General features: G+C 66.2%; 6 protein-coding genes across 11 annotated transcripts in view; 1 reads left to right on the top strand and 5 right to left on the bottom strand.

The window, feature by feature from the left end:
• Nucleotides 1–533: 533 nt before the first annotated feature.
• LOC310890755 (homeobox protein otx5-like) lies at nucleotides 534–4,963 on the bottom strand. 3 transcript variants are annotated; one of them, XM_083853083.1, is made up of 4 exons: nucleotides 4,815–4,963; nucleotides 2,485–2,639; nucleotides 1,724–1,875; nucleotides 534–1,153 (listed from the first exon to the last, which is right to left on the bottom strand). In XM_083853083.1, exons 2-4 carry the CDS (start codon nucleotides 2,579–2,581, stop codon nucleotides 539–541), a joined length of 864 nt encoding a protein of 287 aa, XP_083709209.1. In that variant the 5' UTR covers nucleotides 2,582–2,639; nucleotides 4,815–4,963; the 3' UTR covers nucleotides 534–538. The 3 variants fall into 3 exon arrangements, with proteins under 3 accessions (XP_083709209.1, XP_083709208.1, XP_083709210.1); XM_083853082.1 differs by lacking the exon at nucleotides 4,815–4,963 and having other exon boundaries at nucleotides 2,485–3,132; XM_083853084.1 differs by lacking the exon at nucleotides 4,815–4,963 and having other exon boundaries at nucleotides 1,724–1,903; nucleotides 2,498–3,132.
• Nucleotides 4,964–7,638: 2,675 nt separating this feature from the next.
• LOC310890745 (histone H3.3A) lies at nucleotides 7,639–10,870 on the bottom strand. 4 transcript variants are annotated; one of them, XM_083853067.1, is made up of 4 exons: nucleotides 10,731–10,870; nucleotides 10,069–10,218; nucleotides 9,234–9,387; nucleotides 7,639–8,275 (listed from the first exon to the last, which is right to left on the bottom strand). In XM_083853067.1, the coding sequence occupies exons 2-4, from the start codon at nucleotides 10,194–10,196 to the stop codon at nucleotides 8,147–8,149; spliced, it is 411 nt and encodes a 136-aa protein (XP_083709193.1). In that variant the 5' UTR covers nucleotides 10,197–10,218; nucleotides 10,731–10,870; the 3' UTR covers nucleotides 7,639–8,146. The 4 variants fall into 4 exon arrangements, with proteins under 4 accessions (XP_083709193.1, XP_083709194.1, XP_083709195.1 ...); XM_083853068.1 differs by having other exon boundaries at nucleotides 10,727–10,866; XM_083853069.1 differs by having other exon boundaries at nucleotides 10,069–10,215; nucleotides 10,727–10,865.
• Nucleotides 10,871–11,997: 1,127 nt separating this feature from the next.
• SELENOW (selenoprotein W) lies at nucleotides 11,998–14,539 on the bottom strand. The gene is made up of 6 exons (XM_083853071.1): nucleotides 14,328–14,539; nucleotides 14,211–14,235; nucleotides 14,064–14,117; nucleotides 13,894–13,968; nucleotides 12,631–12,749; nucleotides 11,998–12,558 (listed from the first exon to the last, which is right to left on the bottom strand). The coding sequence occupies exons 1-5, from the start codon at nucleotides 14,354–14,356 to the stop codon at nucleotides 12,675–12,677; spliced, it is 258 nt and encodes an 85-aa protein (XP_083709197.1). The 5' UTR covers nucleotides 14,357–14,539; the 3' UTR covers nucleotides 11,998–12,558; nucleotides 12,631–12,674.
• A 1,480-nt stretch (nucleotides 14,540–16,019) lies between these two features.
• LOC310890734 (gap junction delta-2 protein-like) lies at nucleotides 16,020–20,943 on the top strand. Its single transcript, XM_083853061.1, has 2 exons — nucleotides 16,020–16,208; nucleotides 19,389–20,943. Exons 1-2 carry the CDS (start codon nucleotides 16,138–16,140, stop codon nucleotides 20,197–20,199), a joined length of 882 nt encoding a protein of 293 aa, XP_083709187.1. The 5' UTR covers nucleotides 16,020–16,137; the 3' UTR covers nucleotides 20,200–20,943.
• Nucleotides 20,944–21,062: 119 nt separating this feature from the next.
• On the bottom strand, nucleotides 21,063–25,163 carry NOP53 (NOP53 ribosome biogenesis factor). Its single transcript, XM_083853059.1, has 13 exons — nucleotides 24,941–25,163; nucleotides 24,086–24,150; nucleotides 23,875–23,959; nucleotides 23,589–23,794; nucleotides 23,235–23,305; nucleotides 23,054–23,149; nucleotides 22,828–22,932; nucleotides 22,557–22,736; nucleotides 21,917–22,092; nucleotides 21,771–21,837; nucleotides 21,357–21,433; nucleotides 21,201–21,257; nucleotides 21,063–21,105 (listed from the first exon to the last, which is right to left on the bottom strand). The coding sequence occupies exons 1-13, from the start codon at nucleotides 25,135–25,137 to the stop codon at nucleotides 21,099–21,101; spliced, it is 1,389 nt and encodes a 462-aa protein (XP_083709185.1). The 5' UTR covers nucleotides 25,138–25,163; the 3' UTR covers nucleotides 21,063–21,098.
• Nucleotides 25,164–26,088: 925 nt separating this feature from the next.
• Nucleotides 26,089–27,516, bottom strand: part of EHD2 (EH domain containing 2) — a 2,574-nt gene continuing 1,146 nt past the window's right edge. The window contains 3 exon segments of the mRNA XM_083853077.1: nucleotides 26,089–26,510; nucleotides 26,512–26,661; nucleotides 26,742–27,185. Of these exon segments, the coding sequence (XP_083709203.1) occupies nucleotides 26,118–26,510; nucleotides 26,512–26,661; nucleotides 26,742–27,185 (987 nt within the window). The 3' untranslated portion in view covers nucleotides 26,089–26,117.

Below are 27,516 nucleotides of genomic sequence, written 5' to 3'. Positions count from 1 at the left end.
TCCGTGCCATGGGGTCGCTCTTAGCCACGGGGACACCCAAAGTCCAGGGGCTGCTCCGTGCCATGGGGCTGCTCCGTGCCATGGGGTCGCTCTTGGCCACGGGGACACCCAAAGCCCAGGGGACGCTCCGTGCCATGGGGTTGCTCTTAGCCACGGGGACACCCAAAGTCCAGGGGCTGCTCCGTGCCATGGGGCTGCTCCGTGCCATGGGGCTGCTCTTAGCCACGGGGACACCCAAAGTCCAGGGGCTGCTCTGTGCCATGGGGCTGCTCCGTGCCATGGGGTCGCTCTTGGCCACGGGGACACCCAAAGCCCAGGGGCTGCTCCGTGCCATGGGGACGCTCCGTGCCATGGGGACGCTCCGTGCCATGGGGACGCCCAAAGCCCAGGGGACGCTCCGTGCCATGGGGCTGCTCCACTCCCAGGGGATTCTCCGTGCCCCGGCGCTGCTCCGTTCCCAGGGGACTCCCCGCGCCGCAGCCGTGCCCGGCACCCTCCGGGCCCCCTCGTGCGCCCGCGGCGGGGCCGGGCCCCCCCCTCACAAGACCTGGAACTTCCAGGAGCTCTGGTCCTTGTAGTCCAGGCAGTCGGCGGCGTTGAAGTTGAGCTTCCAGGAGCCCGCCTGGTCCTTGTAGTCCAGGCAGTCGACGGCGCCGAAACCCAGCCCGGCGGCGCCGTAACCTTGCCCGGCCAAGCCGGCGGGCGAGGGGGCGAGGTGGGCGCCCATGGCGGGGGCGGCCAAGGGGCTCAGCGCCGCGCCGGGCGCCCCCAGCTGCGGGTGCATGGGCGAGAGGTAGGAGCTGCAGTCCAGGCCCCCGAAATAGGCGGCGGATCCGGCGTAGCCTTGCCCGTAGCCGCCGGCTTGGCCGTAGGAGCCGGGGAACGGCGCCGAGCGCGGCAGCCCCGGTGCGGCCGTGGTGGCCAAGGGGTCCGGCACGGGCGAGATGGAGGCCGGGCTCCAGATGGAGACGGTGGCGCCGGCGGCGGAGCTGGGGGTGCCGGCGGGCGGGGGGCTGTAGGGCCCGGCCCCCCCGGCGTCGGCGGGCGCCTCGCGGGGCGGCGAGCTCTTCTTCTTGGCGGGCCGAGCCTTGGCCTGGCCGCTGCTCTGCTGCTGCTGCTGCCGGCACTTGGCGCGGCGGTTCTTGAACCACACCTGCGGGGAGGGGGGGGGAAGGTTGGTGGGGAAACTGAGGCGGGGGCGGCGGGCACAGCGTTGTCCCTCGCACGCCCCCCCGCTCCAGTGTGCTCATCCCAGTGCGCACGCCCTTGCACGGGTGTGCTCGGGGTCACGCAGCCCTGCGGTGCTCACACTGCACAGGGTGCGTGCAGGGACCCTCCTCGTGCACACGTAGGTGCAAGCAGGACCCCTCCTTGCGCGCACGCGGGAGCATGAAGCACCCCTCCCTCCTTGTGCACGCTCGGCTGCGTGAAGGACCCCTTCTTATGCACCCCTGGGTGCATGCAGAACCCGTCCTCGTGCACACAGGTGTGTGCAGGACCCCCCTCCCTCCTTGTGCACCCATGGGTGTAAGCAGGATCCCCCTTTATGCACACCCAGGTGCACGCAGGACCCCTCCTTGTGCACACGCATGAGGGTGCAGGACCCTTCTTTTTGCACACATGGGTGCATGCACGATCCCTCTTTGTGCACACCCAGGAGCGTGCAGGACCCCTCCTCGTGCACACGCATGAGGGTGCAGGACCCCCCCCCCACCGGGCTCACCTGCACGCGGGACTCGGGCAGGTTGATCTTGAGGGCCACCTCCTCGCGCATGAAGATGTCGGGGTAGCGCGTCTTGGCGAAGAGCGCCTCCAGGATGTCCAGCTGCGCCCGCGTGAAGGTGGTGCGCTCGCGGCGCTGCTTCCGCGGCGTGGCTGCGGATGGGGGGGGGTCAGGGACCCCCTGGTGAGCCCCCACCTCCCCCCCGAGCCGTTGCACGCTCCCAGCCCCTTCCCACCCAAGGGAAACCACGGGGCCAGGGAGAGGACCCCCCCCATGCAAGCCCCTTGTGCGATACCCCCTGTGCAAACCCCTTGCAAAACAGCATGTGACCCCTCCTGTGCAACCCCCTCGTGCAAAGCCCCTCGTGCAAAGGCTGCTGTGCAACCTCCTGTGCAAACCCTCTGTCCAACGCGCCCGTGCAAACCCTCTGTCCAACACCCCGCGTGCAGCCTCCTTGCACAAAACCCGCTGTGCAGCCCCCCTGTGCAAAACCTGCGTGCAACCCCCTGTGCAGTGCCCCTGTGCACCCCCCCATGCAAAACCCTGTGTGCAACCCCCCCGTGCAAGTCCTCTGTGCAAAACCCTTTGTGCAACCCCTTCGTGCAACCCCCCCGTGCAAAACCCTGCGTGCAACCCCCCCGTGCAATGCCCCTGTGCAACCCCTCTGTGCAAAACCCTTCGTGCGACCCTTTTGTGCAACCTCCCCCATGCAAAACCCCGCACGCCTCCCCCCCGAGGAAGCCCCCCCCGCTGCTGCTCACCAGGGTAGCCCACGGCGGAGTGCAGCAGGTCCATGCCCGGCCCGGCCAGCGTGAGCCCGTTGACGGCGTAGTGGGGCTGCTTGATGTAGGACATCATGCTCCGGGTGGGCTCCCTCGCGCCGAGACCGGGCGCTGCTGAGGCGAGCTGGGGCCAGCTGCCGGGGGGGGACACGGGGTCACGCACGGCACGGGGCAGCGTGGCACGGGGCAGGATTGCACGGCACGGGGCAAGGTAGCACGGTACAAGATTGCACGGCGTGGTGCAGAATTGCATGGTGCAGCATGGCACAGTGCAAGGTAGCGCAACATGGGGCAGGATTGCAGGGCACAGGGCGATGTAACACGGCACAGGGCAGGATTGCACAGAACAAGGTTGCACGGCGTGGTGCAGAATTGCATGGTGTGGCATGGCACAGTGCAAGGTAGCACAACACAAGATTGCACGGCACAGTGCAGGATTGCATGGTGCAGCACGGCACGGGGCAAGGTAGCACGGCATGGTGCAGGATTGCAGGGCACGGGGCAGGATTGCATGGCACAAGATTGCACGGCACGGTGCAGAATTGCACGGTGCAGCATGGCACAGTGCAAGGTAGCACGGCACAAGATTGCATGGCGCAGAATTGCATGGTGCAGCACGGCACGGGGCAAGGTAGCACGGCATGGTGCAGGATTGCAGGGCACGGGGCAGGATTGCATGGCACAAGATTGCACGGCACAGTGCAGAATTGCACGGTGCAGCATGGCACAGTGCAAGGTAGCACAACACAAGATTGCACAGCACAGTGCAGAATTGCATGGTGCAGCACGGCGCGGTGCAAGGTAGCACAACATGGGGCAGGATTGCAGAGCACAGAGCAAGGTAGCGTGGCACAAGATTGCATGGCACAGTGCAGGATTGCACAGTGCAGCACAGCATGGTGCAAGGTAGCACGGCATGGGGCAGGATTGCAGGGCACGGGGCAAGGTAGCACAGCACGGGGCAGGATCGCAAGGCACAAGATTGCATGGCGTGGTGCAGAATTGCATGGTGCAGAATTGCATGGTGCAGCATGGCACAATGCAAGGTAGCGCGACATGGGGCAGGATTGCAGAGCACAGAGCAAGGTAGCACAGCACAAGATTGCATGGTACGGTGCAGAATTGCACGGTGCAACACGGCACAGGGCAAGGTAGCACGGCACGGTGCAGGATTGCATGGCACGGGGCAAGGTAGCACAGCACGGGGCAGGATTGCACGGCACAAGATTGCAAGGCATGGTGCAGCATGGCACGGTGCAGGATTGCAGGGCACGGGGCAAGGTAGCATGGCGCAAGATTGCATGGCACGGTGCAGAATTGCATGGTGCAAGGTAGCACGGCACGGGGCAGGATTGCAGGGCACGAGGCAAGGTAGCACAGCACAAGATTGCACGGCACGGTGCAGAATTGCACGGTGCAGCACGGCACGGGGCAAGGTAGCGCGGCACAAGATTGCACAGCGCAGTGCAGGATTGCACGGTGCAGCACGGCGCGGTGCGACAGGGCACGGTGCAGGATTGCAGGGCTTGGTGCAGCACAGCACGCTGCAGGGCTGCACGGTGCAGGATTGCGCGGCCCCCCCCAGGCCCTGATCCCCTCCCCAAGGCAGGAGGTGGAACCGGCGGGGCTCGCCCCCAAGCCGGGGGACGTCACCCTGGGGGCCGGTGACAAACCTCCCGGGGCCGGTGACAGCCCCAGTGGCCCCAGGGGACGTCTCCCTGCCGCCGGTGACAGCCCCGGTGGCTCGTCCCCGCTCCAGGGGACGTCACCCCAAGGCCAGCACCCCGTCCCCAGCATGAAGCCCCCCCCCTCCCGCCCCGCGTCCCCGTCCCCCCTCAGGACCACCCGGAGCTTCCCCCACCCCAAGGTCCCCCCCACCCCGAGGTCCCCCCACACCCCGAGCTGCCCCCCACCCCCCAAGGCACCCCCCACCCCCCAAGTTTCTCCCACCCTAAGTTGCCCCCCCCCACCCCAACGTGCCCCCACCACCCCAAGGTCCCCCCCACCCCGAATTACCCCCGCACAAAGTGCCCCCCACCCCAAGGCACCCCCACCCCAAGGCACCCCAACCCTGAATTACCCCCACCCCAAGGTGCCCCCCACCCCAAGGCGCCCCCATGCCATGTTACACCCACCCCAAGGCGCCCCCCACCCCAAGGCGCCCCCCAACCCCAAAGTCCCCCCCCCACCCCATATTACACCCACCCCAAAGTCCCCCAACCCAGATGCCCCCCCACCCCAAGGTCCCCCCACCCCAAGGTCCCCCCACCCCAAAGTCCCCCCCCCACCCCAAGGTGCCCCCCACCCACCTGCGGCGGGGCGGCGGCGGGGGCCCTGCTGGCGGCGGGGAAGGCGTCCCCGCGCCGGGGGGAGCTTTAAGTAGGGCCCGCCACCGGGCCCCCCCCCGTGCCCCCCCCCGGGCCCGGCGCTATTCCCCGGGGGGGTGACATTGGCCCCCGCGGGGCTAATCCCCCGCTGCCGGCAATTAACGCGGGGGGGGGGGCACCCAGCACCGCCCCCCCCCCGGGGTGGGGGTTTTGGGGTGTGCTCAGCGCCAGGGCCGACCTGCTGTGGTTAATTATTGCTGGTTAATTAATTATCGGGTGGGATGGGGGGGGGTCTTCTATGGGGGGGGGGGTATAAGGAGCCCCCCCCCCCCACCCTAATTACACCGTGCTGAGGGTGCTCGTTAGGGCTAACGAAGGGGCTCGCGTTTTGGGGTCAGTCCTGAGGGATTTGGGAATGGGCCTGGGGGTCCCACGGGGGTTGGGGGGGCGCATGGGGGGGGCATGGGGGGGGGGGCAAAATGTGCCCCCCCCCTTGGAGGGGCCCGGGGCTAATCCCAGGGGCAGCTGCGGTGTCGGAGCCGGGGACGGGGCATGGGGGGACAGGCGGGACCCCCGGGGGGGGGCAGCGTTTGGGGGGGGCCCTGAGAACAGCACGGGGGGGGGAGCCCCGTTGTGCCCCCCCCCAGGGTCTTTGCTCAGCCCCCAGTCCCGGTGGAGAACCCAAATCCCAGTAAGCCCCCCAAATCCCAGTATAACCCCCCCAAATCCCAGTACAACCCCCCCAAACCCCAGTGACCCCCCCCAAATCCCAGTACAGCCCCCCCAAACCCCAGTGCAGCCCCCCCAAATCCCAGTGAACCCCCCAAACCCCAGTAAGCCCCCCCAAATCCCAGTACAGCCCCCCCCAAAGCCTATCACAGCCCCCCCCCAACATGGTGTGCCCCCCCCAGATCCCACTGTGGCCCCCCCAAATCCCAGTGAACCCCCCAAACCCCATTGCAGCCCCCCCAAATCCAGTACAACCCCCCCCAAATCCCAATGCAGCCCCCCCCAAATCCCAGTACAACCCCCCCAAATCCCAGTACAACCCCCCAAATCCCAGTATAACCCCCCAAATCCCAATGCAGCCCCCCCAAACCCCATCGCAGCCCCCCCAACATGGTGTGCCCCCCCAGATCCCACTGTGGCCCCCCCAAATCCCAATGCAGCCCCCCCAAACCCCACTGCAGCCCCCCAAATCCCAGTATAACCCCCCCAAATCCCAATGCAGCCCCCCAAACCCCATTGCAGCCCCCCCAAATCCCAGTACAACCCCCCCAAATCCCATTGCAGCCCCCCCAAATCCCAGTACAACCCCCCAAATCCCAGTGCAGCCCCCCCCAAACCCCATCAAAGCCCCCCCAAATCCCAGTACAAGCCCCCCAAATCCCAATGCAGCCCCCCAAATCCCAGTACAACCCCCCCAAACCCCATCGCAACCCCCCCCAACATGGTGCCCCCCCCCAGATCCCACTGTGGCCCCCCCAAATCCCAATGCAGCCCCCCCAAACCCCACTGCAGCCCCCCCCAAATCCCAGTATAACCCCCCCAAATCCCAATGCAGCCCCCCGAAATCCCAGTACAACCCCCCAAACCCCATCGCAGCCCCCCAAAAATGTGCCGTGCCCCCCCCCGAGCCCCCCCCCGTGCCCCCCCCAGCCCATGTGGGCGGCAGCCGGGGGGGCAGCGCTGCGGCGGGGCTGATTAGTTTGTTTTTCAGACGGGCGGATTTGGGGCTGATTAACCCTAATCCTTCACCGGGGGGGGGGGGGAAACAGGCGGCGCAGATGCGGCGGGGGCTGCCCGTGCCCCCCCCCCCACTTCCCACCTGGGCACCCAAACTTTGGGGTTTGGGGGTCCCCGTGCTCTGCCCCGGCGCAGGATGAACCCCGGGGGGGTTGGGATGGCACCGAGGGGTCCCCAATTTTTTTTTTTTTTTTTTGGGGGGGGGCAGCTGGGCTCACGCCGGGGGGGTCCCCGAATTGGCTGAGGCGCCACCAAAGTCACCAAAAAGCCGGCGTCCCAAAACCCGCAGCCCTCACCCCAAATTTGGGGACCCCGACTCAGTGGGTGAAGGCCCCCCCGGCCCCCCCCCCCCCGTCCCCATCCCCCCCCGTCCCCCCCCCCAGCTATTTTGGAACCTTTAAGACTTTAATCCTGCCCCGCCGGAGGCCGAACCCCAAAACGTCCGATTAGACCCCAAAAATCGGGGGGGGGGGGGAGGTCCCTTTGCCAGCGTCAGGCCTCGTTAGGGCCAAGCCGCTTTCTTGGGGTCCCTGGGGGGCACCCCAAAACTGGGGGGGGGGGGCAGGGGCAGCTCCGCCTGGGGGGGGGGGGGGTCGGGATCGCCTATTTTTAGGGAAAACCCCAATTAAGCCAATTTAGGCACCGATATTTATATAAGTGTTAAAAAAAACGCTTTTTTTTTTTTAAGATTTTCGATTTTTAAGCAGCGAACCCCAAAATCTCTGTTAAAGACGAGCCCCCCCCCAAAAGGACGTGTCCCCCCGGGTTGTTTTTGGGGGGGGGGGAGGCACGCCATCCCCAGGTGCCACCCGGTCCCGGCGCCCCGTAATCCCGCTTAGGGTGACTAACGCGGGGCCACCGCTAAAATTAACGCCGGGGTGTCAGCAGCAATCACGTCAGCTCCCCCCCCACCCCGGGGGGGGGGGTAATCCGTGCCCGAACCCCCCCCCCGAAAAGGGAAAGGGACAAAAACATCAAAGGGCCCCCAAACCCTCCCGTTTTGGGGTTTCTTTGGGTTTTGTTGGGATTCGGCGAGGAAGGAAGGAGGAGAAGCGCTCGGTTAACATTTAGGGTTTTTTATTCATTCCGTCAGCCCCGCGGGGGCGGGGGGGGGAGAGGGGGGGGAAATCGGGACGCGCGTTTGGGGACGGGGGGGGGAACAACACCGCGCCCCCCCCCCCCCCTCCTCGGGGGAACACGAAGTCACGGAGCCACCCCCGAAGCTCCCCGCCCAACCCTCCGTGAGTTTTGTGTACAAAACCGGGTATTTCAAAAACCTTCCCCCCCCACCCCCTCCCCCCCACCTCCCCAAAATTCTCTATATTTTTTGCAGCTCGGAGAAAGAAAAAAAAAAAAAGGAAAGAAAAAGCGTACAAAAAAAAAAAAAGGGAAAAAATCCAAAAGTCTCGTAAATCCCCCAAAAGTTTGCTCGGTGTGTGTGTGTGTGCGCGCGCGGTGTCGGTTTCGCCTGCATGTCGTGACCGGGAGAGCTTCGAGAGGGGTTTTTTTTTTGCGGGGGGGCAGGAGAAGCCCCCCAGGACCCCCCCCCCCGAGTCCCTCCGGCGGCGCTAAGCCCGCTCGCCGCGGATGCGCCGCGCCAGCTGGATGTCCTTGGGCATGATGGTGACCCTCTTGGCGTGGATGGCGCAGAGGTTGGTGTCCTCGAAGAGCCCCACCAGGTACGCTTCGCTGGCCTCCTGCCGGGGGGGGGGGGGGGGGGGCAAAAAAAGGGGGGGTTAATTGGGGTGGGGGCACCGAAAGTCGCTGCTGAGCGGGGTTTCGGGGGGGTTGGGGGAGATGCCGTGGCCGGGGGGGGCGGGAATGGGGCAGCAGTAGGGACTGAAGATGTCAGGGCGAGGTGATGGTCTCCCCGCCCCGATATCGCCCCGATATTACCCCGATATCGCCCCGATATCGCCCTGATATCACCCCAATATTATAACCCTAATATCACCCCGATATCACCCCAATACCGCCTCATTATTGCCCCAATACCGCCCCATTATTGCCCCGATATCACCCTGTTATCACCCCGATATCGCACTGACATCGCCCCAATATTAACACCCCAATATCGTCCTGGTATCACCCCAATATCACCCTGATATCACCCCGATATCGCCCCGATATTATGACCCCAATATCACCCTAATATTATCGCCTCAATATCGCCCCGGTATTGCCCCAATATCACCCTGATATCACCCCGATATCGCCCCGATATAACCCCAATATCACCCCGATGTCGCCCTGATATTATCGCCCCAATATCGCCCTGGTATTGCCCCAATATCACCCGGGTATTATCACCCCGACATCATCGCCCCAATATCACCCCAATATTATCACCCCAATATTGCCCTGGTATCGCCCCAATATCACCCCGATATTATTGCCCCAATATCACCCTGGTATTACCCCAATATCACCCTGATATCCCCAATATCGCCCTGGTATTGCCCCAATATCACCCCGATATAATTGCCCCGATATCACCCCAATATTATCGCCCCAATATCGCCCTGGTATCACCTCAATATCACCCCGATATTATCACCCAATATTATTATCAATATCGCCCCGATATTATTGCCCCAATATCACCCCGATATCGCCCCGATATCATCACCCCGATATCGCCCCGATATCGCCCACCTGCAGCGCCCCGATGGCGGCGCTCTGGAAGCGCAGGTCGGTCTTGAAGTCCTGCGCGATCTCGCGCACCAGGCGCTGGAAGGGCAGCTTGCGGATCAGCAGCTCCGTCGACTTCTGGTACCGCCGGATCTCCCGCAGCGCCACGGTGCCCGGCCTGCAACAGGTTCCGTTTACACGGGGAAACCGGAGTCACACTGGATTCGCATCGGAGTCACGCCAGATTTGCACCGGATTCACACCAGAGTCACACCAGAGTCACACCAGATTCTCATCGGACTCCCATCGGATTCGCACTGGAGTCACGCCAGATTTGCACCGGATTCACACCAGAGTCACACCAGAATCACACCAGATTCTCATCGGACTCCCATCGGATTTGCACTGGAGTCACACCAGATTTGCACCAAAGTCACACCGTAGTCACACCGGATTTGCACCAAATTCATACTGGAGCCACACCAGATTCACCGGATTCGCACCGGAGTCACACCGGAGTCACTCCCTTTCTGCCCCACATCCGCTCCCCTTCAGCCCGGTTCACAGAACCTAACCTTTATCGACTCCTTGTGATACAAGCTATCAGAATGGACCAAATTTGGGTTAAAATAATAAAAATATAGCACATTACTGACAGGAACCGATGCCGCCAACACTCCCAGATACAAAAATACCAAAACCACAAGATTTTTTCCTCTTTTTAGTGGTGTTCCTTCCACACGAGGCCCAAAACTCCCGAGCACGACACGCTCCGGAGGTGGCAGCGGGCTCCTGGGGGCGGGATCGGTGGTGTTTTTGGGGTGTTTTTGGGGTGTTTTGTGTGTTTTTTTGAGGTTACCTATAGCGGTGGGGCTTCTTCACGCCCCCCGTGGACGGCGCGCTCTTCCGGGCCGCCTTGGTGGCCAGCTGCTTGCGCGGCGCCTTGCCGCCCGTGGACTTGCGGGCCGTCTGCTTGGTGCGGGCCATGCCGGGAGCTCGCTAGGGGCTGCTGAGGAGGAGAAGGAACCGGTGGGCCCCGGGGAACGGCCCCGGCAACGGCCCCGCCGCCACGAGGGCCCCGCCGCCATGTCTACCCCGGCCTCCCCGCCGGCTCGGCGCTCGGACTACAACCCCCAGAAGCCCCCGCGCCGCGGCTGCGCCCCGATTGGCCGCGCGGAACCATGTGCCCCCAGACCAACTCCTTCCTGATTGGCTGCCGCCGCGAGGCCAATCGGTTCGCAAACCTCCCGCAGCGGGGCCGCACCGCCCCATCTCCCCTCTGACGGACGCGCCTCGCAGCCAATCCCCTCGCGGCTCGCCGCGGGGCTCCGCGGCCAATCAGCGCCGCCGCCCCCCGCCGCCAATCAGCGAGCGGCGACACACGGAAGGCGGGACTTGGGGGCAGCGTCTCCTCAGGCGACCTCGGCGCCGAGCCGCCCCCCCCGGCCGCCGCCGCCCCCCCCCCCCGCCGCGGCCACCGGGGACCGGCCCCGGCGCCGCTCCCCCGCCGCCTTTACCTACGTGCGTGGCTGGCGGCGGCCGCTGGAGCCGTTGGGAGTCCCGCGGCGGCGCTGGGGCTGCGCTCGCTCCCTTCCCGCCTTTCCCGCCAGCCCTGACAGAAAATGGCGGGCTCCCGGCGGGGCTCCTTACCCGGCATGCACCGCGCCGGGGGGGACGGGGGGAGGGGGGAGGGAGGTCGGCTGAGGTGATGGCGGCCCGGCGCCATCTTGCGACCCGCCGCGGGGCCGCCCCGGGGCCGCCCCGAGCCCCCCCGGAGCCTCTGCCCGGTGTCAGAACCGGCGTGAAACGGCCTCAGGGCTCGGTGGGAACCCCGGGGCAGCGCCGCGGAGGGGTTGTAGCGGCCGGTGACCCTCCCAGCAGCTGCCCCGAGGCATGGCGGTGCCCAAGTCACGTCACCTCAGCTGGCGCCGCCGCCTCTCTCCCCACCCAGGGGGATTACGTGCGCCGTGGTTGTGTCTCCCACACCCACCTCTCCCACGACACCACGAATGTTCCCAAACATGTTGAAACCACACCGATTTTCGGTGCCCTGCGGCCAGCCACGTCACCCCCCTGAGTCACCTCCGCGGGACGAGCCAAAGGGAGCACCAGGGCCCTCCCAGCATCGCCTAAATCCACCCCGAAATTGCTCTTTTTCCATACACATTACCTTTTTTTTTTCCATACACATTTTCCTTACACATTAACGTTTAACAACGCCAGCCCCCCTCCCCATCACTCACTCAGTGAGGGATGGCAGTGGGTACGATGAGCCGCAGGGGCTCGCAGCGACGGCGGCTGACGCAGAGCAGCAGCATTAATCCCGATTTTAATTAAGAAGCCCAGCACAAGAGCTGTCCAGCCTCCTGCTCCTCCACAGACACAAACTTCAAGCACCACCACGGGGGAAAGCCGGAGGACGAGACACTGACACGTAAATCTGCGCCTGTTTGCTTGCTGTTGTCACCAGAGGGCACGCGTCCACCGCGGAGAAGCCCGAGTACAACTAACACAGAGAGGTTTCCCAATTTTCTTGTTGTTTTTTTTAAGGTGCAAACAGAAAAGGAGGGGAAAGGTTCGCTAACGAGGCTGGGACTGAGCCCTGCTGCCGGCGACGCTGGCTGCAGAACGCCGCTGAGCGGAGAGGATGGCGAAGCAGATCCCCGTTTCCAAAGCGGTGACAAATCCCCCCCAGTTCCGGGCTCCGCCGCCCTGCTCGCGGCGGTTCTCCTGCCTGGAGAGACGCCAAGCCGAGAGCAAAAACCCCAGCGACCGCAAAACCCAGCGCAAAGTTTCCACGGCTTTTATTGAGAAACGGCCCCAAACAGTGACACACTTACAGAAGGCAACCGGGACGGCAGGGCAGAAGCTCTCCGCCGAGCTGCTGCTGGGCAGAGGGGAAAAAAAAGTGAAATTAGTGTTATTTTGGGCAAGCCCTGAGAATCGCGTGTCTCATACCTCATTAAACCCAAGCCAGAAGCGCTGCCCGCTGAATAATTCCTGAATGTGGAGCCTTATTTCCTTACGTTTCAGCCCAGCAGGCTCGGCAGAAGCTTTCTGTGCGAGTTAGCGGCGCGTGCAAAGGCGGAATCGCTCACCCCAGCACGCTGAAGTGAGAGCGACCGCCTCGACGGCGAACAAAACCGGCGTGGAGGAAAACACCAGACCAAAAAAATAATAATAATAAAAAAAACAAAACAGGCTGGGGTGCGAAGCTCGACGACCGCCCGCCTCCCTCCGGCCGGCATCCTGCGCGCGGGGTCTGGAAACCACCCGGTGTCCGCGGACGTTTCGGCGGCTCCCGTCATGGAGCGCTCGGCCGACCCGAGCGAGGCAGGCGCTCGTGGTGCTTTGGGGGGGGCAACAGGGTCAGCGTGGCTTCGATGCCAACCCCGCCACGCCGGCCCCGTGCCGAAATTACCTTCGCTAGGCCGGTAAAGGCAGCAGCGGGGCGTCCGTTGATGCCTACGGCAAGGAGGCCTTGATGGCGGCTACGATCTTCTGCAGCTTGGCATCGCTATCGACAAAGCCGTCGCCGTTCTGGCGGAGGAAAGAGACGGGGGAGGGTGCCCCGAGGGAAAACGGTGGGGTTTGGGGGTGCCCCGAGGGAAAACGTTGGGTTTTGGAGGTGCCCCGAGGGAAAACGTTGGGTTTTGGAGGTGCCCCGAGGGAAAACGGTGGGGTTTGGGGGTGCCCCGAGGGAAAACGTTGGGGTTTGGGGGTGCCCCGAGGGAAAACGTTGGGGTTTGGGGGTGCCCCGAGGGAAAACGTTGGGGTTTGGGGGTGCCCCGAGGGAAAACGTTGGGGTTTGGGGGTGCCCCGAGGGAAAACGTTGGGGTTTGGGGGTGCCCCGAGGGAAAACGTTGGGGTTTGGGGGTGCCCCGAGGGAAAACGTTGGGGTTTGGGGGTGCCCCGAGGGAAAACGTTGGGGTTTGGGGGTGCCCCGAGGGAAAACGGTGGGGTTTGGAGGTGCCCCGAGGGAAAACGGTGGGGTTTGGAGGTGCCCCGAGGGAAAACGGTGGGGTTTGGGGGTGCCCCGAGGGAAAACGGTGGGTTTTGGAGGTGCCCCGAGGGAAAACGTTGGGTTTTGGAGGTGCCCCGAGGGAAAATGGTGGGGTTTGGGGGTGCCCGGAGGGAAAACGACATGTTTTGGGGGTGCCCAGAGGGGGAACGGTGGGGTTTGGGGGTGCCCAGAGGGAAAATGGTGGGGTTTGGGGGTGCCCAGAGGGAAAACGGCGGGTTTTGGGGGTGCCCAGAGGGAAAATGGTGCATTTAGTGGTGTCTGGATGAAAAGCAGCACGCTTTGAGGGTGCGCAGCTAAAAAACAGCAAGTTTGAGGGGCACATGGAGAGAAAACAGCGTATTTTGGGGACACTCCGATAGAAAACAGCGTGTTTTGGGGACACTCCGATAGAAAACAGCACCTTTTCTTTTTTTTAAGGGTGCTGGGAAGGAAAGTGGGACGTTTTGGGGATTTTTAGGCAGAAAATAGTGAATTTAAGGGTGCTGGGAAGGCGAGCAGCGTGTTGGAGCCCTCTCCTTCCCCCCAAAAAAATTACAGAAATCCCCTCGGGACAAGCAGGAAGCGAAGAAACCCCCCCCAGAACCCCCCCGTGGAGCCTGGGGAGGGTCTCGGGGCGACCCCCCCGCGTGTCCCCCCCCCCCGCCATCGTCGCCCCCGCACCTTCTTGGAGTGCACCAGGCGGCCGGCCACCGTCACCTCGAACCATCCCGTCACCTCCGGCGTTCCCTGGCCGCTCTGCGGGCACGCACCGGGGGGTCCGGGGGAGTCACCGGGGGTCCGGGGGGGGGGTCATCAGGGGGTGTGGACCCCCCCCCAAAATAAAAACTCACCATGTCCAGCGCGCCGGGGAAGCGTGCCTCCAGCTCCTTCCTGAGCCGCTCATACTGCGAAGCCAAGCGCGGCCGTCACCGCCCGGCGCCCGCAGGCCGCAGGCGGCCACGGGCATTTTGGGGGAAAAAACAGGGAAATCGGCTCACCTTGGGTCTGTAGCCTCAGGCCCCGCTGCAAGGGAGAGCGGGGGGCATTGGGGTGAGCCGGGGGGCGGGGGTGGGGGCTCAGCGCCCCAATCCCCCCCCCCCTTGAAGGGGCCTTACCAGTAGAGCACGGAGACGCGCAGCGGCATGGCGGCGGTGGCAGCAGTGGCTGCAGTGACACCAGTGACTGCAGTGACACCAGTGACAGCAGTGGCTGCAGTGGCAGCAGTGGCCCAAGTGACACCAGTGGCACCAGTGGCACCAGGGACACCAGTCGTAGCGCTGAGAGCCGTGGCACTGGTGGCACTGGTGACGGCGATGGCGGCGGCTGCGCGCCGGGGCCCAGCACCGCCCCCCACGCCGGAGGCCCCCCGCAGCTGGGGTGAAAAACGGCGAAAACGGGCAAAATGGTTAACGGGGGGGGGTTGGGGGTGTGTGCGCAGCCCCCCCCCCTCCGAACGCAGCCTAAGGGGCGCGGGGGGGGCGCCAGGGGGGCTTTGTAGGCCGGGGGGGGCGTTTGCATATTAATGAGCTTCATTTGCATATTAATGAGCTACACTTGGGGAGGGGGGAGGGGGCTGGGGGCTCCTGCACGGCTGCTTCACGCCAGTCCTCCCAGTGCAGCCCCCCCAGTTCACCCAGTTTGCGGCACCAGCGCACCCAGTGCACCCCCCCGCAGTGCACCAGTTCACACAGTTCAGAGCACCAGTACACCCAGCGCATTGCGCCTTTCCACCAGTACACCCAGTTTGCAGCACCAGTACACCCAGCGCATTGCACCTTTCCACCAGTGCACCCAGTATATTCCCCCAGTGCACCCAGGGCGTTCCCCCAGTGCACCCAGTTCACAGCACTAGCGCACCCAGTTTGCAGCACCAGTGCTCCCAGTGCATCCCCCAGCGCACCCAGTTCGCAGCACCAGTGCACCCAGTGCTCCCAGTGCACCCAGTACATTCCACCAGTGCACCCAGTACATTCCACCAGTGCACCAGTGCACCCAGTTCACAGCACTAGCGCACCCAGCTCGCAGCACCAGTGCACCCCCCCAGCGCTCCCAGTACACCCAGTGCATTACACCAGTGCACCCAGTGCTCCCAGTGCACCCAGTACATTACACCAGCGCTCCCAGTTCACCCCCCAGTGCTCCCAGCTCGCATCACCAGTGCTCCCAGTGCTCCCAGCTCGCAGCACCAGTGCACCCCCCCAGCGCTCCCAGTACACCCAGTGCATTACACCAGTGCACCCAGTGCTCCCAGTGCACCCAGTACATTACACCAGTGCACCCGGTGCTCCCAGTGCACCTCCCAGTGCACCCCCCAGTGCTCCCAGCGCTCCCAGTACACCCAGTGCATTACACCAGTGCACCCAGTGCTCCCAGTGCACCCAGTACATTACACCAGTGCACCCGGTGCTCCCAGTGCACCCAGTACATTACACCAGCGCTCCCAGTGCACCCCCCAGTGCTCTCAGCTCGCATCACCAGTGCTCTCAGCTCGCATCACCAGTGCTCCCAGTGCTCCCAGCTCGCAGCACCAGTGCACCCCCCCAGTGCTCCCAGTACACCCAGTGCTCCCAGTGCACCCCCCAGTGCTCCCAGTTCGCATCACCAGTGCTCCCAGTGCTCCCAGCTCGCAGCACCAGCGCACCCCCCAGCGCTCCCAGTACACCCAGCGCACCCCCCCAGCGCTCCCAGCTCTCCCAGCTCGCAGCACCAACGCGCCTCCCCCCTCCCCCCCCCGGTACCGGCGGCGCGCCGCGCGCTCCCGTGGCTCCGCGGGGCCGCGCCCGGCTCGGGGCCGCGCTCGGCGCTCCCGGGCGGCGGCGGCGGCGATGGGGCCGCGGCGCTGAGCGCGGGGGGGGCCCGGTGGGGCCGGGGGGGGGGGGGCGGGAGGGGGGGGGGCCCGGCCCGGCGCCCCCCGCTGCCGGCGCGATGGGCGAATGGACCATCCTGGAGCGGCTGCTGGAGGCGGCGGTGCAGCAGCACTCCACCATGATCGGCAGGTGAGAGCCCCCCCGGGACACCCCCCCCCCCCCGGGGCCGGGACCCCCCCCCGGGATCGGGACCTTCCCCCCCCGGAGCTGGACCCCCACCCTCTTTGGGTAGGGACCCCCCTCCCCCCCCAGGATCGGGCCCCCCACCCTGGAACTAGGACCCCCCCCCCAAGGGCCGGGACCCCCCCCCCAAAAGGACCGGGACCTCCCCCCCCCGGATCAGGACCCCCACCCTGAGACTGGGACCACCCCAAGGACCTGGACCCCCCCCCCCGCAAGGACAGGGACACCCCCCTCTTTGGACAGGGACACCCCCCCCCCAGGATTGGGACACCCCCCTGGAACTGGGACCCCCCCCAGGCTCAGGACCCCCCACCCTAGAACCGGGACCCCCCCCCCCCAAGGACCGGGACCCCCCCCAAGGACTGCCCCCCCCCCAAGGACCGGGACCCCCACCCTCTTTGGACAGGGACCCCCCCCCTAGAACTGGGACCCCTGCCCCCAAGGACCAGGACCCCCCCCAGGGACTGCCCCCCCCCCCCAAGGACCAGGACCCCCACCCTCTTTGGACAGGGACCCCCCCCAGAATTGCCCCCCCCCCCCTTTAGACCAGACCCCCTGCTCCTCCGGCCCCCCTGTTCCCCCCCCCCCAGCACGGGGAGGGGGCTGGATGGGACCCCCTGTCCCAGGGGTGGGGTGGGAGCATCCCAAACATCCCCCCCCCCAAAATATCCCCCCCCAGCCCCGCTTTGCCCCCCATGGGGCGGTGACACCGGGTCCCCAGGGGGTGACACAGCAGGGCTTTGGGCTGGGGGGGGGCAGGGACCCCCACAGGGCACCCACCCCCCCCTATTGTCACCCTCCCCACTGTGCCCCCCCATTGTGTCCGTCCCCCCCCCCCCGTCACCCTCCTGTCACCTCCCCGCCGGCACCGAGGGCGCGCAGGGTGACGCGGGGACAGGGGGCAGCACCCAGGGGTGCGGGGGGGGGGTCACCGGGGGGGGGGGTGGCAGGGCTGGGGGGGACCCCGGGGGCTGGGCGGGGGGGCAGAGGGTGGGTACGAGGTGGGGGGAGGGTGCACGGGTGGGGGGGTGGCACACGTGTCCCCATGGCACACACGTGTCCTGGTGGCACCTGCGTGTGTGGGTGGCACACGCGTCCCGGTGGCACAGGCGTGTCCTGGTGGCACACACACGTGTCCTGGTGGCACACACGTGTCCCAGTGGCACACACACGTCCCGGTGGCACACACACGTCCCGGTGGCACACACGTGTCCTGGTGGCACACACGCATCCAGGTCACACACATGGGGCACAGACATGTCTGGGTGGCACACACGTGTCCTGGTGGCACACGCATATGCAGGTCACACACACATGTCCTGGTGGCACACACGTGTCCTGCTGGCACACACACATCCAGGTCACACACATGGGGCACAGACATGTCTGGGTGGCACACACGTGTCCTGGTGGCACACGCATATGCAGGTCACACACACATGTCCTGGTGGCACACACGTGTCCTGCTGGCACACACGCATGTCCTGGTGGCACACACGTGTCCTGCCGGCACACACGCATGCAGCTCACACACACGTGGCACATACATGTCCAGGTGCCACACCCGTGTCCCGGTGGCACACACATATGCAGGTCACACACACGTGTCCCAGTGGCACGTACGTGTCTGATGACACATACCTGTCTGGGTGGCACGCACACATGTCCGGGTGGCACATACATGTCTGGGTGGCACACACACGTATCCTAGTGGCACACGCTTACCGTTGTGACACAGACATGTCCGGGTGGCACACACGTATCCCAGTGGCACACACGTGTCCTAGTGGCACACACACATGTCCCAGTGCCACATACATGTCTGGGTGGTGCACATGCATACCCCTGTGGCACAGACATGTCCGGGTGGCACACACACGTGTCCCGGTGGCACAGACATGTCTGGGTGTCACACACACATCCCAGTGGCACACACACATATCCTAGTGGCACACGCTTACCGCTGTGACACAGACATGTCCGGGTGGCACACACGTATCCCAGTGGCACACACGTGTCCTGGTGGCACACACACGTGTCCCAGTGCCACATACATGTCTGGGTGGTGCACACACAGACGTGTCCGGGTGGCACACACACATCCCGGTGGCACACGTGTCCTGGTTGCACATACATATCTGGGTGGCACACACACGTGTCCCAGTGCCACATACATGTCTGGGTGGTGCACACGCATACCCCTGTGGCACACACACATCCTGGTGGCACACACGTGTAGCCTGGTGGCACATACCTGTCTGGGTGGCACACACATGTGTCCCAGTGGCACAGATGTGTCCGGGTGGCACACATGTATCCCAGTGGCACACACGTGTCCTGGTAGCACATACATGTCCAGGTGGCACACACGTGTCCCAGTGGCACACGTCTGGTGGCACATACCGGTCTGGGTGGCACACACGTGTCCTGGTGGCACATACATGTCTGGGTGGCACACACACGTGTCCCAGTGGCACAGACGTGTCCAGGTGGCACGCACGTATCCCAGTGGCACACACGTGTCCTGGTGGCACACACACATCCCGGTGGCACACACGTGTAGCCTGGTGGCACAGACATGTCTGGGTGGCACACACACGTGTCCCAGTGGCACAGATGTGTCCGGGTGGCACACATGTATCCCAGTGGCACACACGTGTCCTGGTGGCACATGTCCAGGTGGCACACACGTATCCCAGTGGCACACACACGTATCCCAGCGGCACACACACGTGTCCCAGTGGCACAGACGTGTCCAGGTGGCACGCACACATCCCGGTGGCACACACGTGTCCTGGTGGCACAGACATGTCCAGGTGGCACACACGTGTCCTGGTGGCACAGACATGTCCAGGTGGCACACACGTGTCCCAGTGGCACATACATGTCCAGGTGGCACACACATGTGTCCCAGTGGCACACACATGTCCTGGTGGCACATACCTGTCTGGGTGGCACACACACTTCCTGGTGGCACAGACACGTCCGGGTGGCACACACACTTCCTGGTGGCGCACACACATCCCGGTGGCACCCGCGCGTATCCCGGCGGCACCCGCGCGCCCCCGTGGCACCCGCGTGCCGCCCCCCGTGCCCCCTCCTCTTCCCCCCCCCAACCCCGGGCAGGATCCTGCTGACGGTGGTGGTGATCTTCCGCATCCTGATCGTGGCCATCGTGGGCGAGACGGTGTACGAGGACGAGCAGACCATGTTCACGTGCAACACGCTGCAGCCCGGCTGCAACCAGGCGTGCTACGACAAGGCCTTCCCCATCTCCCACATCCGCTACTGGGTCTTCCAGATCATCCTGGTGTGCACGCCCAGCCTCTGCTTCATCACCTACTCCGTGCACCAGGCGGCCAAGCAGCGCGAGCGCCGCTACTCCTTCCTCCACCCGCTGCTGGAGCGCGACGCGCGCCGCCCCAAGCCCCTCGGCGGGCCCCCGGCGCCCGGCGCCGCCAAGGACGACGCCGAGGACGCCAAGGAGGCGCCGAGCGCGGCGGCCCCGCGGCCGCCGTCGCGGGGCTCCAAGGCGCGGCGGCAGGAGGGCATCTCGCGCTTCTACGTCATCCAGGTGGTGTTCCGCAACGCGCTGGAGATCGGCTTCCTGGCCGGGCAGTATTTCCTCTACGGCTTCCGCGTGCCGGCCATCTTCGAGTGCGACCGCTACCCCTGCGTCAAGGAGGTGGAGTGCTACGTCTCGCGGCCCACCGAGAAGACCGTCTTCCTCGCCTTCATGTTCGCCGTCAGCGGCGTCTGCGTCCTGCTCAACCTGGCCGAGCTCAACCACCTGGGCTGGCGCAAGGTGCGGGCGGCCGTGCGGGGGGCGCAGGCGCGGCGCAAGTCCCTCGGGGAGCCCCGCAAAAAGGACGCGGCCCCCCCGGCCCCCGCGGCCCCCCTGGGGCGGACGCAGTCCAGCGAGTCGGCCTACGTCTGAGCGTGAGCCCCGGCCCCCCCCCGGGCCCAAAAAAACGGATTTTGGGGGGTGCTGCAAGGGCGGGCGGGCTCCCGCTCCTTCCCCCCCCCAGGATTTGGGGGTTTCGGCAACCTCCTCCATGACCCCCCCTGGGATTTGGGGGTTTCGGCGGCTTCCTCCTTCCCCCCCCCAAGGATTTGGGGGTTACGGCAACCTCCTCCATGACCCCCCCCAAGGGTTTGGGGGTTTCGGCAGCCTCCTCTTCCCCCCCCCCAAGGATTTGGGGGTTTTGGCAGCCTCCTGCCAGCGTGGTGCAAGCGGGGAGTGGGGGGGGCCCCACGACCTGCGCTCTTGGGGGGGTAAATTTAAGTTTTTTGGGGGGGAATTTGGGATCGGGGGGGGGAATTCAGGGTTTTGGGGAGCAATTTGGGGGTTTGGGGGGGAATTTGGAGTCTGGGAGGCAGAATTTGGGGTCTGGGGAGGAAAAACTGGGGTTTGGGGGGCGAAACTGGGGCTTTATTTATTTGGGGAGGGGATGGGGGGGTACAAATAAATGAGAGGTGGCTCCCAACCTCACGCTGTGCTCTCGGGGGTGACGCACGGTGCCCCCCCCGCGGCCCCCAGCCCCACTTCTGCCCCCTGCACCCCCCCCAGAGGCAGCAGCGCACGCGCGCCCCCCCCGGCGCTGGGATTTGCGTTCGTTAATCCGCTCGCTAATAGCCCTAAAGAAGGGAAAGGGGCTGAGCCAGGCACCATCTGCCGGGCCCCCCCTTCCCGGGGGGGGGGGCCACAAGCCCAGCTGCGGGGGCTGGTCCCCCCCCCAGCCCCACAAGCCCCCCCCCAGCCCCACAATCCCCCCCCCAGTGCAAACCAGGAGGCGCTGCTGGTGCAAAGGGTTTTATTGGGCCGAGGAAGCGCAGCTACAACCTGCAACGAGGAGAGCAGCGGGTCGGGGGGGGGCCCTTGAGGCTGCCCCCCCCCCCCTCAGTGTCCCCTGTCCCCCCCCCGGTGCCCCCACTCACGTCACTTCCCGGAAAGCTCTCTTCTCCACGTATTTCAGGCGGTATTTCCTCTTGAACCTGGGGAAGGAGAGAAAAGGGGGCTCAAAATCGGCCCCAAATCCATCCCAAAAGGGGTGGGGGCAGTGAGACCCCCCCCGGAGCCCCCCCTCAACTCACTTTGCCCTCTCCCGGGGCTCGATCAGGCTCCGCTTCTGCAGGCTCTTGAAGCGGTCGTGCAGCAAGCTGCCCTCGGGCTGGAACGGGGAGCGGAAAAATGAGGAAAAGTGGGATTTTAGGGGGGGGGGGGGCGCTGGGAGCCCCCCCCCAGCTCCTAAAACCTTTGGGGGGGGGGGGGGGGGGAAATCAGCACCCTCAGCGCCCAAGCCCTCGCCCCCACGGCGAGGCCCCGGGACCCCTGGAGACCTTCACATTCCCAGCGCGGGGGCTGCGAATCCTCGTAGTGCAAGGATGGGGCTCATCACTGGGCGCTGCTGCCCCCCCCCCCAATTTAATGATGACCCCCCCGATTTAGCAGGACCCCCCCCGAGTTTTTAGCATCCCCCCCCAATTTTAGAGCCCCGCCAAACCCACCTTCAGCGTGCGCAGCGACTCGGCCAGCTCGTCGCTCAGCTGCACCTCCAGGCTCGGGTCCTCGTACCTGCGGGGCAGAGCTTCAGGTACGTGCCCCCCCCCCCCCCCCCCAAAAAAATAAATAAATAACCCCCCCGGGGACTCACTTGAGGCGCCCGAGGCGTCGGGGCCGGCCTTCGAGGGCCTTGCGCTTGGCTTCCCGCGCGCGGCGGCGCCGCAGCAGCTCGGCCTCCCAGCGCCGCAGCTGCCGGCCCAGCGCCCGCAGGCGGAACAGCTCCTGCCGCCGGCACCGCGCTGCCTTCTCGCGGCGACGCTGCAGCTCCTGGGGGGGGGGCACGCGGCGTTACGACCCCCCCCCCCGCCCTGGGATGCTGGGTGCGTCCCCGTGGCCCCCCCCCCCGTGTCCTGTGCCCCCCCCGTGTCCCGTGGCCCCCCCCCAATATCCAGTGTCCCCCCCCAACATCCCATATGCCCCCCAATATTCTGTGTCACCCCCCCCACGCATTCTGTCCCCCCCCTGTCCCCCCCAGCATCCCCCCCGTGTCCCGTGTCCCCCCCAGCATCCCATACCCCTCCCGTGCCCCATGCCCCCCCCCAGTATTTCGAGGCCCCCCCCCAGTGTCCCAGGTGTCCCCCCAGTGCCCTGTGCCCCCCCCAGCATCCCATGTCCCCCCCAGCATCCCTCCTAGTGTCCCACATGTCCCCCCCAATATCCCTGTGTCCCCCCCCCAGTGCCCCGTGCCCCCCCAACACCCCATACCCCCCCCCCCGTGCCCCCCCCCGTACCAGCGCTCGTGCTTCCTTCTCCTTCCGCCGCTGCTGCTCCGTTTTCTTCCCCAGCCGAGGGGGGGGCGCGGCCGCTTTGGGGGGGTCCTCGGGGTCTGCCGCCCCCCCCGCTTCTTCCTCCTCCTCCTCGCCCCCCGACTCCTCCAGCAGCCCCTCGCACTGCTCCCGGAACACCGTCTCCTGGGGGCGAGGCGCTGTCAGACCCCCCCCCCCCCAATTCCTTGGGGTAGGGAAATTGGAGGGGGGGGTCCTGGGGGGGGGGGGGTCTCACCGCGGTGGGGGCCTCGGCGGCGGGGGGGAAGCTCAGCTGCCGCTCCACCTTGTCCTCCTCCCTCTTCTTCCTCACCTCCACCTCATGCGCTCGCAGCAGCAGCGCCTGGGGGTTTTTAGAGGTGTGGGGGGGTATTTAGGACCCCCCCAGCTCTGTTTGAGCCCCCCCAGCTCCGTTTGAGCCCCCCCCCAGCTCCGTTTGAGCCCCCCCAGCCCCCTCCCCAAACCTGGTGGTCCTCGAAAGTGGGGTTGTAGGAGCCCCCCGGGGCGATGACTTCCACGGCGGGGACCTGCGACGGTTTCTTCAGCAGCCTGGGGGGGCGCTGGGGGGGGGAGCAAAGGGGGTGAGGGGTCCTGCTGGGCTGTGTGCCCCCCCCAGGACCCCCCCCCATAATTTTGGGGGCTCACCTTCACCCTCTGCTTCTTGGTCTCCTGCAGGAACCAGCTGTCCTGCCCCGCCAGCGCCCGCTCCAGGGGGTCTGTGGGGACAGCGCACCCCCAATTTGGCCCCCCCCAGATCCCACCACAGCACCGGGGGGGGGACAAAAGCCACGGGAGAGATTAGGGGGAACCCCAATAAAATGTTTTAATAAATCGGGGGGGTGCAAATCCCTCCAATAAATCATTTTTTGTGCTTTGGAGAAAGGAAACAGACCAGAGACGACCCCGATTTTCGGCCAAACCCCACAACTGGTGCTGTTTGTACCTAAACCGCCCAAAATGGCCCCAAAAAAGCCACCCCCCCTCCGTTTTAGCGCTCACTGTCATCCGCCCAGATGTCGTAGAAGTCCCGGGAGGGGTCCAGGCGCCCTTTTTCCAGGGGTTTTTTCCTCGGGGGGGCCCCCGCCTGCAGCCGTGCCCGCAGCAGGCGCTCGGCGCGGGGCAGCACGCCGCGCTGCTCCAGCCGCTCCCAAAACTGCCGCCGCCGCCTCTCCTTGCGCCCGTTGGGGACCTGGTAGGCCAAAATGCTGCGGGGGGGGGGACAAAAGTTAGCGGGGGGGGGTCCCCGAGGTGCCCCCCCCAGTTTTTCTACCCCCCCCGCACTCACTTTTTGGGTGCTGGCACCTTGGAGTCGGGGCGCAGGACGAGGTCGATGTGCAGCGGCTTCTCCCGGCCCTTGTTCAGCTTCCGATCTGAAAGGGGGGGGGGCAAAACGTCACCCCAAAGTGCCGGGGGGGCTTCCTGGGGAGCCGGGGGGGGCTTCTCGAGGTGCCGAGGGGCTTCTCGGGGTGCCCCCCCCCGAATAAATCCCCACTCACCCTTCTCCGCGTTGCCCGTGTCCACAAAGAAGAGCCCCTCGTCCGGCTGCTCCGCGATGAGGCCCCTGGGGACGCAGCCCCGGTCACCGCCGGGGGGGCCTGGACCCCCCAGGACCCCCCCATAAACCCCCTCAGACGCCCCCCAACCCCCCCAGCCCCTCCTGAACTCCCTCCCAGACCCCCCCAAGCCATTGGGGGTCCCCAAACCTCCCCCAACGCCCTCAACGCCGCCCCTAAAAGCCCTCCCCTACCCCAAGCCCCCTCTTCACCCTCCCAAAGCCCCCCCTCGGCTTTTTGCCCCCCCCCCTTAATTTCTCCTCTCTTGACGCCCCCCAAAGCCACTCACCCCCCTTTAACACCCCCAAGCCCCCCCCCTTCAGGGCCCTGAGCGCCCCCAAAGCCCCCCCCCGGACCCCCCCCCCCAAGACCTCCCAGGACCCCTGAACCCCCTCCCGACCCCCCAGGACCCCCCAGGACCCTCTTCCCGGCCCCCCCCCCGACCTTTCAGGACCCCCCAGGGCCCACCCCCCAGGCTTTCAGAGCCCCCCCCGGACTCCCCAGGACCCCTTCCCCGGCTCCCCAAGCCCCCCCCCCCGCCCCCTCAGGACCCCCCCAGGACCCCCCCCGCCCTCCCCCGGCCCCCCCAACTCCCCCCAGCCGCTCCCCAGGCCCCTCAGGCCCCCTCCAGGACCCCCCCAGCCCCCCCCCCACCCCTCAGGACCCCCCCAGGACTCCCCAGGACCTCCCCCCCGCCCCCTCAGGACCCCCCAGGACCCCCCAGGACCCCCCCAGGCCCCCCCCTCGACCCCTCAGGACACCCCCGTCCCTCCCCAGCCCCTCAGCCCCCCCCCTCACCCCGCCACCCGCTGCTGCAGGGCCACATCCTCCAGGAAGTCGCCGATCTCGCGGCCCAGCCGCGCCTCGGGGCCGGCCCAGCACTTCCAGCCCTTCTTGCGGTGCCGGGCGCCGCGGGGCCGCCGCCGGGCGCTGCCGGGGTCCCGCGCCCCGGGGCTCAGGGCCAGGAACGAGGCGTCCTCCGCGGCCGCCGCCATCTTGGAAAGGAAAGGGCCACGCCGGGCGCCGCGCCGGAAGCGCCGCGGGGACGCTTCCGGCCGCCATGGTGGGAAGGGCGGGGGACGTGGAGGGCGCCATGTTGGGGAGGTCAGGAGTCACCTCGGGATGGTGGGCGCCATCTTGGAGAGGTCGGGAGTCAACAGGGGGGACGCCATCTTGGGGAGGTCGGGGGGAGCGCCATCTTGGGAAGGTCGAGAGCCATTTTAGGAGAGTGAGCGCCATGTTGGGGAGGTCGGGAGTCATGGGGTGGGGGGCGTGGGGGGGTTGGCGCCATCTTGGGGAGGTCGGGAGTCATCTTGGGAGGGTAGACGCCATCTTGGGAGGGGTAGGACGCCATCTTGGGAGGGGCAGGCGCCATCTTGGGGAGGTTTCGTGTGCCCCCCCGCCCCAAATGTGCGCCCCCCCCCCCCCCGCACACACACACGCGTGTGAAGGCCCCCCCCACCCCCCCACCCCTCCCCCCGTGTTTGTGCAGCGATGCTGACACACGCTGTGTACACACACGCTGACACGGCCTACGCGTGTGTGCAAGCCGCCCTGGCCGTGCCCCCACACGCCTGTGGAGGCCCACCCTGCCTGTCACACCTGAGCCCCCCCCACACCCACGTGCAAGCCCCCCCACCCCCCCCTCACCCTCTGTAACACCCAGGAGCACACCCAGGTGCGAGCCCCCCACCCTCTCTTCACACCCAAGCCCCCCCCATGCCCATGTGTAAGCCCCCCCCACCCTCAAGCACCTTGCACACCCATGTGCAAGCACCCCCCCCCCGTAACACCCAGTAGCACCCCCACATCTGACCCCCTGCCCCCCCCCATACCACACCTGAGCCCCCTGCACACCTGGCTGCAAGCCCCCCCACCCTCAAGCCCCTTGCACACCCACGTGCATCCCCCCCCCGCCCCGAACACACCCCACACACACGCACGCGCGCGTGGCCGCCTCTCCCTTTATTCCCCGCTACTCGGCCGAGCCCTTCTGGCGCCGCTTGGAGGGGGGCACGAGGGAGCGGGGCAGGTCGGCCGGCAGCCCCCGGCCCTCCAGCTTGGCGCCGATGAGGTGCCCGGCCAGCGCGAACTCCTCGGCGTCCAGCATGCCGTCGCGGTCCACGTCGCTCAGCTGCCAGATGCGGCCCAGCACGGAGCTGGGCAGCTTGCTGCTCACCATCCAGCCCCGCGCCTGCCGCCCGCTCAGCTTCCCCCCCAGCGGCGCCAGCCCGTAGAAGATCTCGTCGTACTTGGCCTTGTCCTTCGTCACCACCCACTCGTCGCCTTCCTCCCCGGCCTCCTCCTCCTCCTCCCCGAGGGCTCCCTCCACGAAGGGGCCCTGCCGGGTGCCCTCGAAGGCCCCCCCCCTGCACGCCCACCTCGGGCGCCTCCAGCTCCTCCTGCCGCAGCAGCGGCATCAGCGCCGCGATGTCGCGGGTCAGCAGCTCGTCCAGCGCCTCCAGCATCCGCGGCTTCAGCGACGGGAAGCGGGCGAAGTCGTGCACCAGCAGCTGCTCCTGGAGGGGGGGGGGTGGTGGTTAACATCCCGTCCTGAACCCACCCCCTGGGACCCCCTCGTGTCCCCCCCGGCACCCACCTGCATCCTGGCGCAGTCGGGGAAGTCCCCCGGGGGGATGTGGTGCTCCAGCTGGATGCGGGCGAAGATGACGGGCAGCTTGGCGATGAGCTGCTTCTTCTTGTTGTCCTTGCCGAAGACGGACGGCATCTCCTTCTTCAGGTGGCTGATGATGTGCGCGTGCACCTGCGGGACGGAGGGGGCGCCGATCGCACCGGGGGGCTTGGGGGGACCCGGGGGGGGCTGTTGTGGGGCAGGGGGTGGCGCGGCCACGGCACGGCGAGGACAGCCCAGGAGCAGTGGGAACGTGGGCACGGAGATCCCCCACAGCCCCGGGACCCTCAGTGGGACAGCTGAGACCCCCAATCCCAGTCTCAATCCCAATGCCAGTCCCAATCCCAGTCCCAGTCGCAGTCCCAATACACATCCCATTCCCAGTCCCAGTCCCATTCCCAGTCCCAGTCCCTATCCTGATCTCAGTCCCAGTCCCAGTCCTAGTCCTGATCCCAGTCCCCATTCCAATCCCAGTCCCAGTCCCATTTCCAGTCCCAGTCCCAACCCCAATCCCAATCCCAATCCCAGTCCCAGTCCTGATCCTGATCCCAATCCCCATCCCAGTCCCAGTCCCAATCCCAACCCCAATCCCAGTCCCAATCCCAATGCCAGTCCCAATCCCAGTCCCAGTCCCAGTCCCAATCCCTATCCTGATCTCAGTCCCAGTCCCAGTCCTAGTCCTGATCCCAGTCCCCATTCCAATCCCAGTCCCAGTCCCATTTCCAGTCCCAGTCCCAACCCA

This window comes from Anser anser (assembly GCF_964211835.1).
Source record: "Anser anser genome assembly, contig: HAP1_SCAFFOLD_34, whole genome shotgun sequence".
Classification (NCBI taxonomy): Eukaryota; Metazoa; Chordata; class Aves; order Anseriformes; family Anatidae; genus Anser; species Anser anser.
The sequence above is the reverse complement of the archived record's forward strand: the minus strand, read 5'-3'. Positions and strand labels throughout refer to the sequence as shown.

Coding starts and splice junctions, on each gene's coding strand:
- LOC310890755 (XM_083853084.1), bottom strand. CDS start 2,983: ATGCCGTGCTACCTTGCCCCGTGCCGTGCTGCACCATGCAATCCTGCA. Junction 1,904..2,497: donor TGGACCTGCTGCACTCCGCC/GTGGGCTACCCT, acceptor GGGGCTCACCAG/GGGGTCCCTGACCCCCCCCC. Junction 1,154..1,723: donor TGCCCGAGTCCCGCGTGCAG/GTGAGCCCGGTG, acceptor CCCTCCCCGCAG/GTGTGGTTCAAGAACCGCCG.
- LOC310890745 (XM_083853067.1), bottom strand. CDS start 10,196: ATGGCCCGCACCAAGCAGACGGCCCGCAAGTCCACGGGCGGCAAGGCG. Junction 9,388..10,068: donor AAGAAGCCCCACCGCTATAG/GTAACCTCAAAA, acceptor AACCTGTTGCAG/GCCGGGCACCGTGGCGCTGC. Junction 8,276..9,233: donor CCGCCATCGGGGCGCTGCAG/GTGGGCGATATC, acceptor CCCCCCCGGCAG/GAGGCCAGCGAAGCGTACCT.
- LOC310890734 (XM_083853061.1), top strand. CDS start 16,138: ATGGGCGAATGGACCATCCTGGAGCGGCTGCTGGAGGCGGCGGTGCAG. Junction 16,209..19,388: donor CACTCCACCATGATCGGCAG/GTGAGAGCCCCC, acceptor AACCCCGGGCAG/GATCCTGCTGACGGTGGTGG.
- NOP53 (XM_083853059.1), bottom strand. CDS start 25,137: ATGGCGGCGGCCGCGGAGGACGCCTCGTTCCTGGCCCTGAGCCCCGGG. Junction 23,960..24,085: donor CACGGGCAACGCGGAGAAGG/GTGAGTGGGGAT, acceptor CCCCCCTTTCAG/ATCGGAAGCTGAACAAGGGC. Junction 21,838..21,916: donor CGACGCCTCGGGCGCCTCAA/GTGAGTCCCCGG, acceptor TCTGCCCCGCAG/GTACGAGGACCCGAGCCTGG.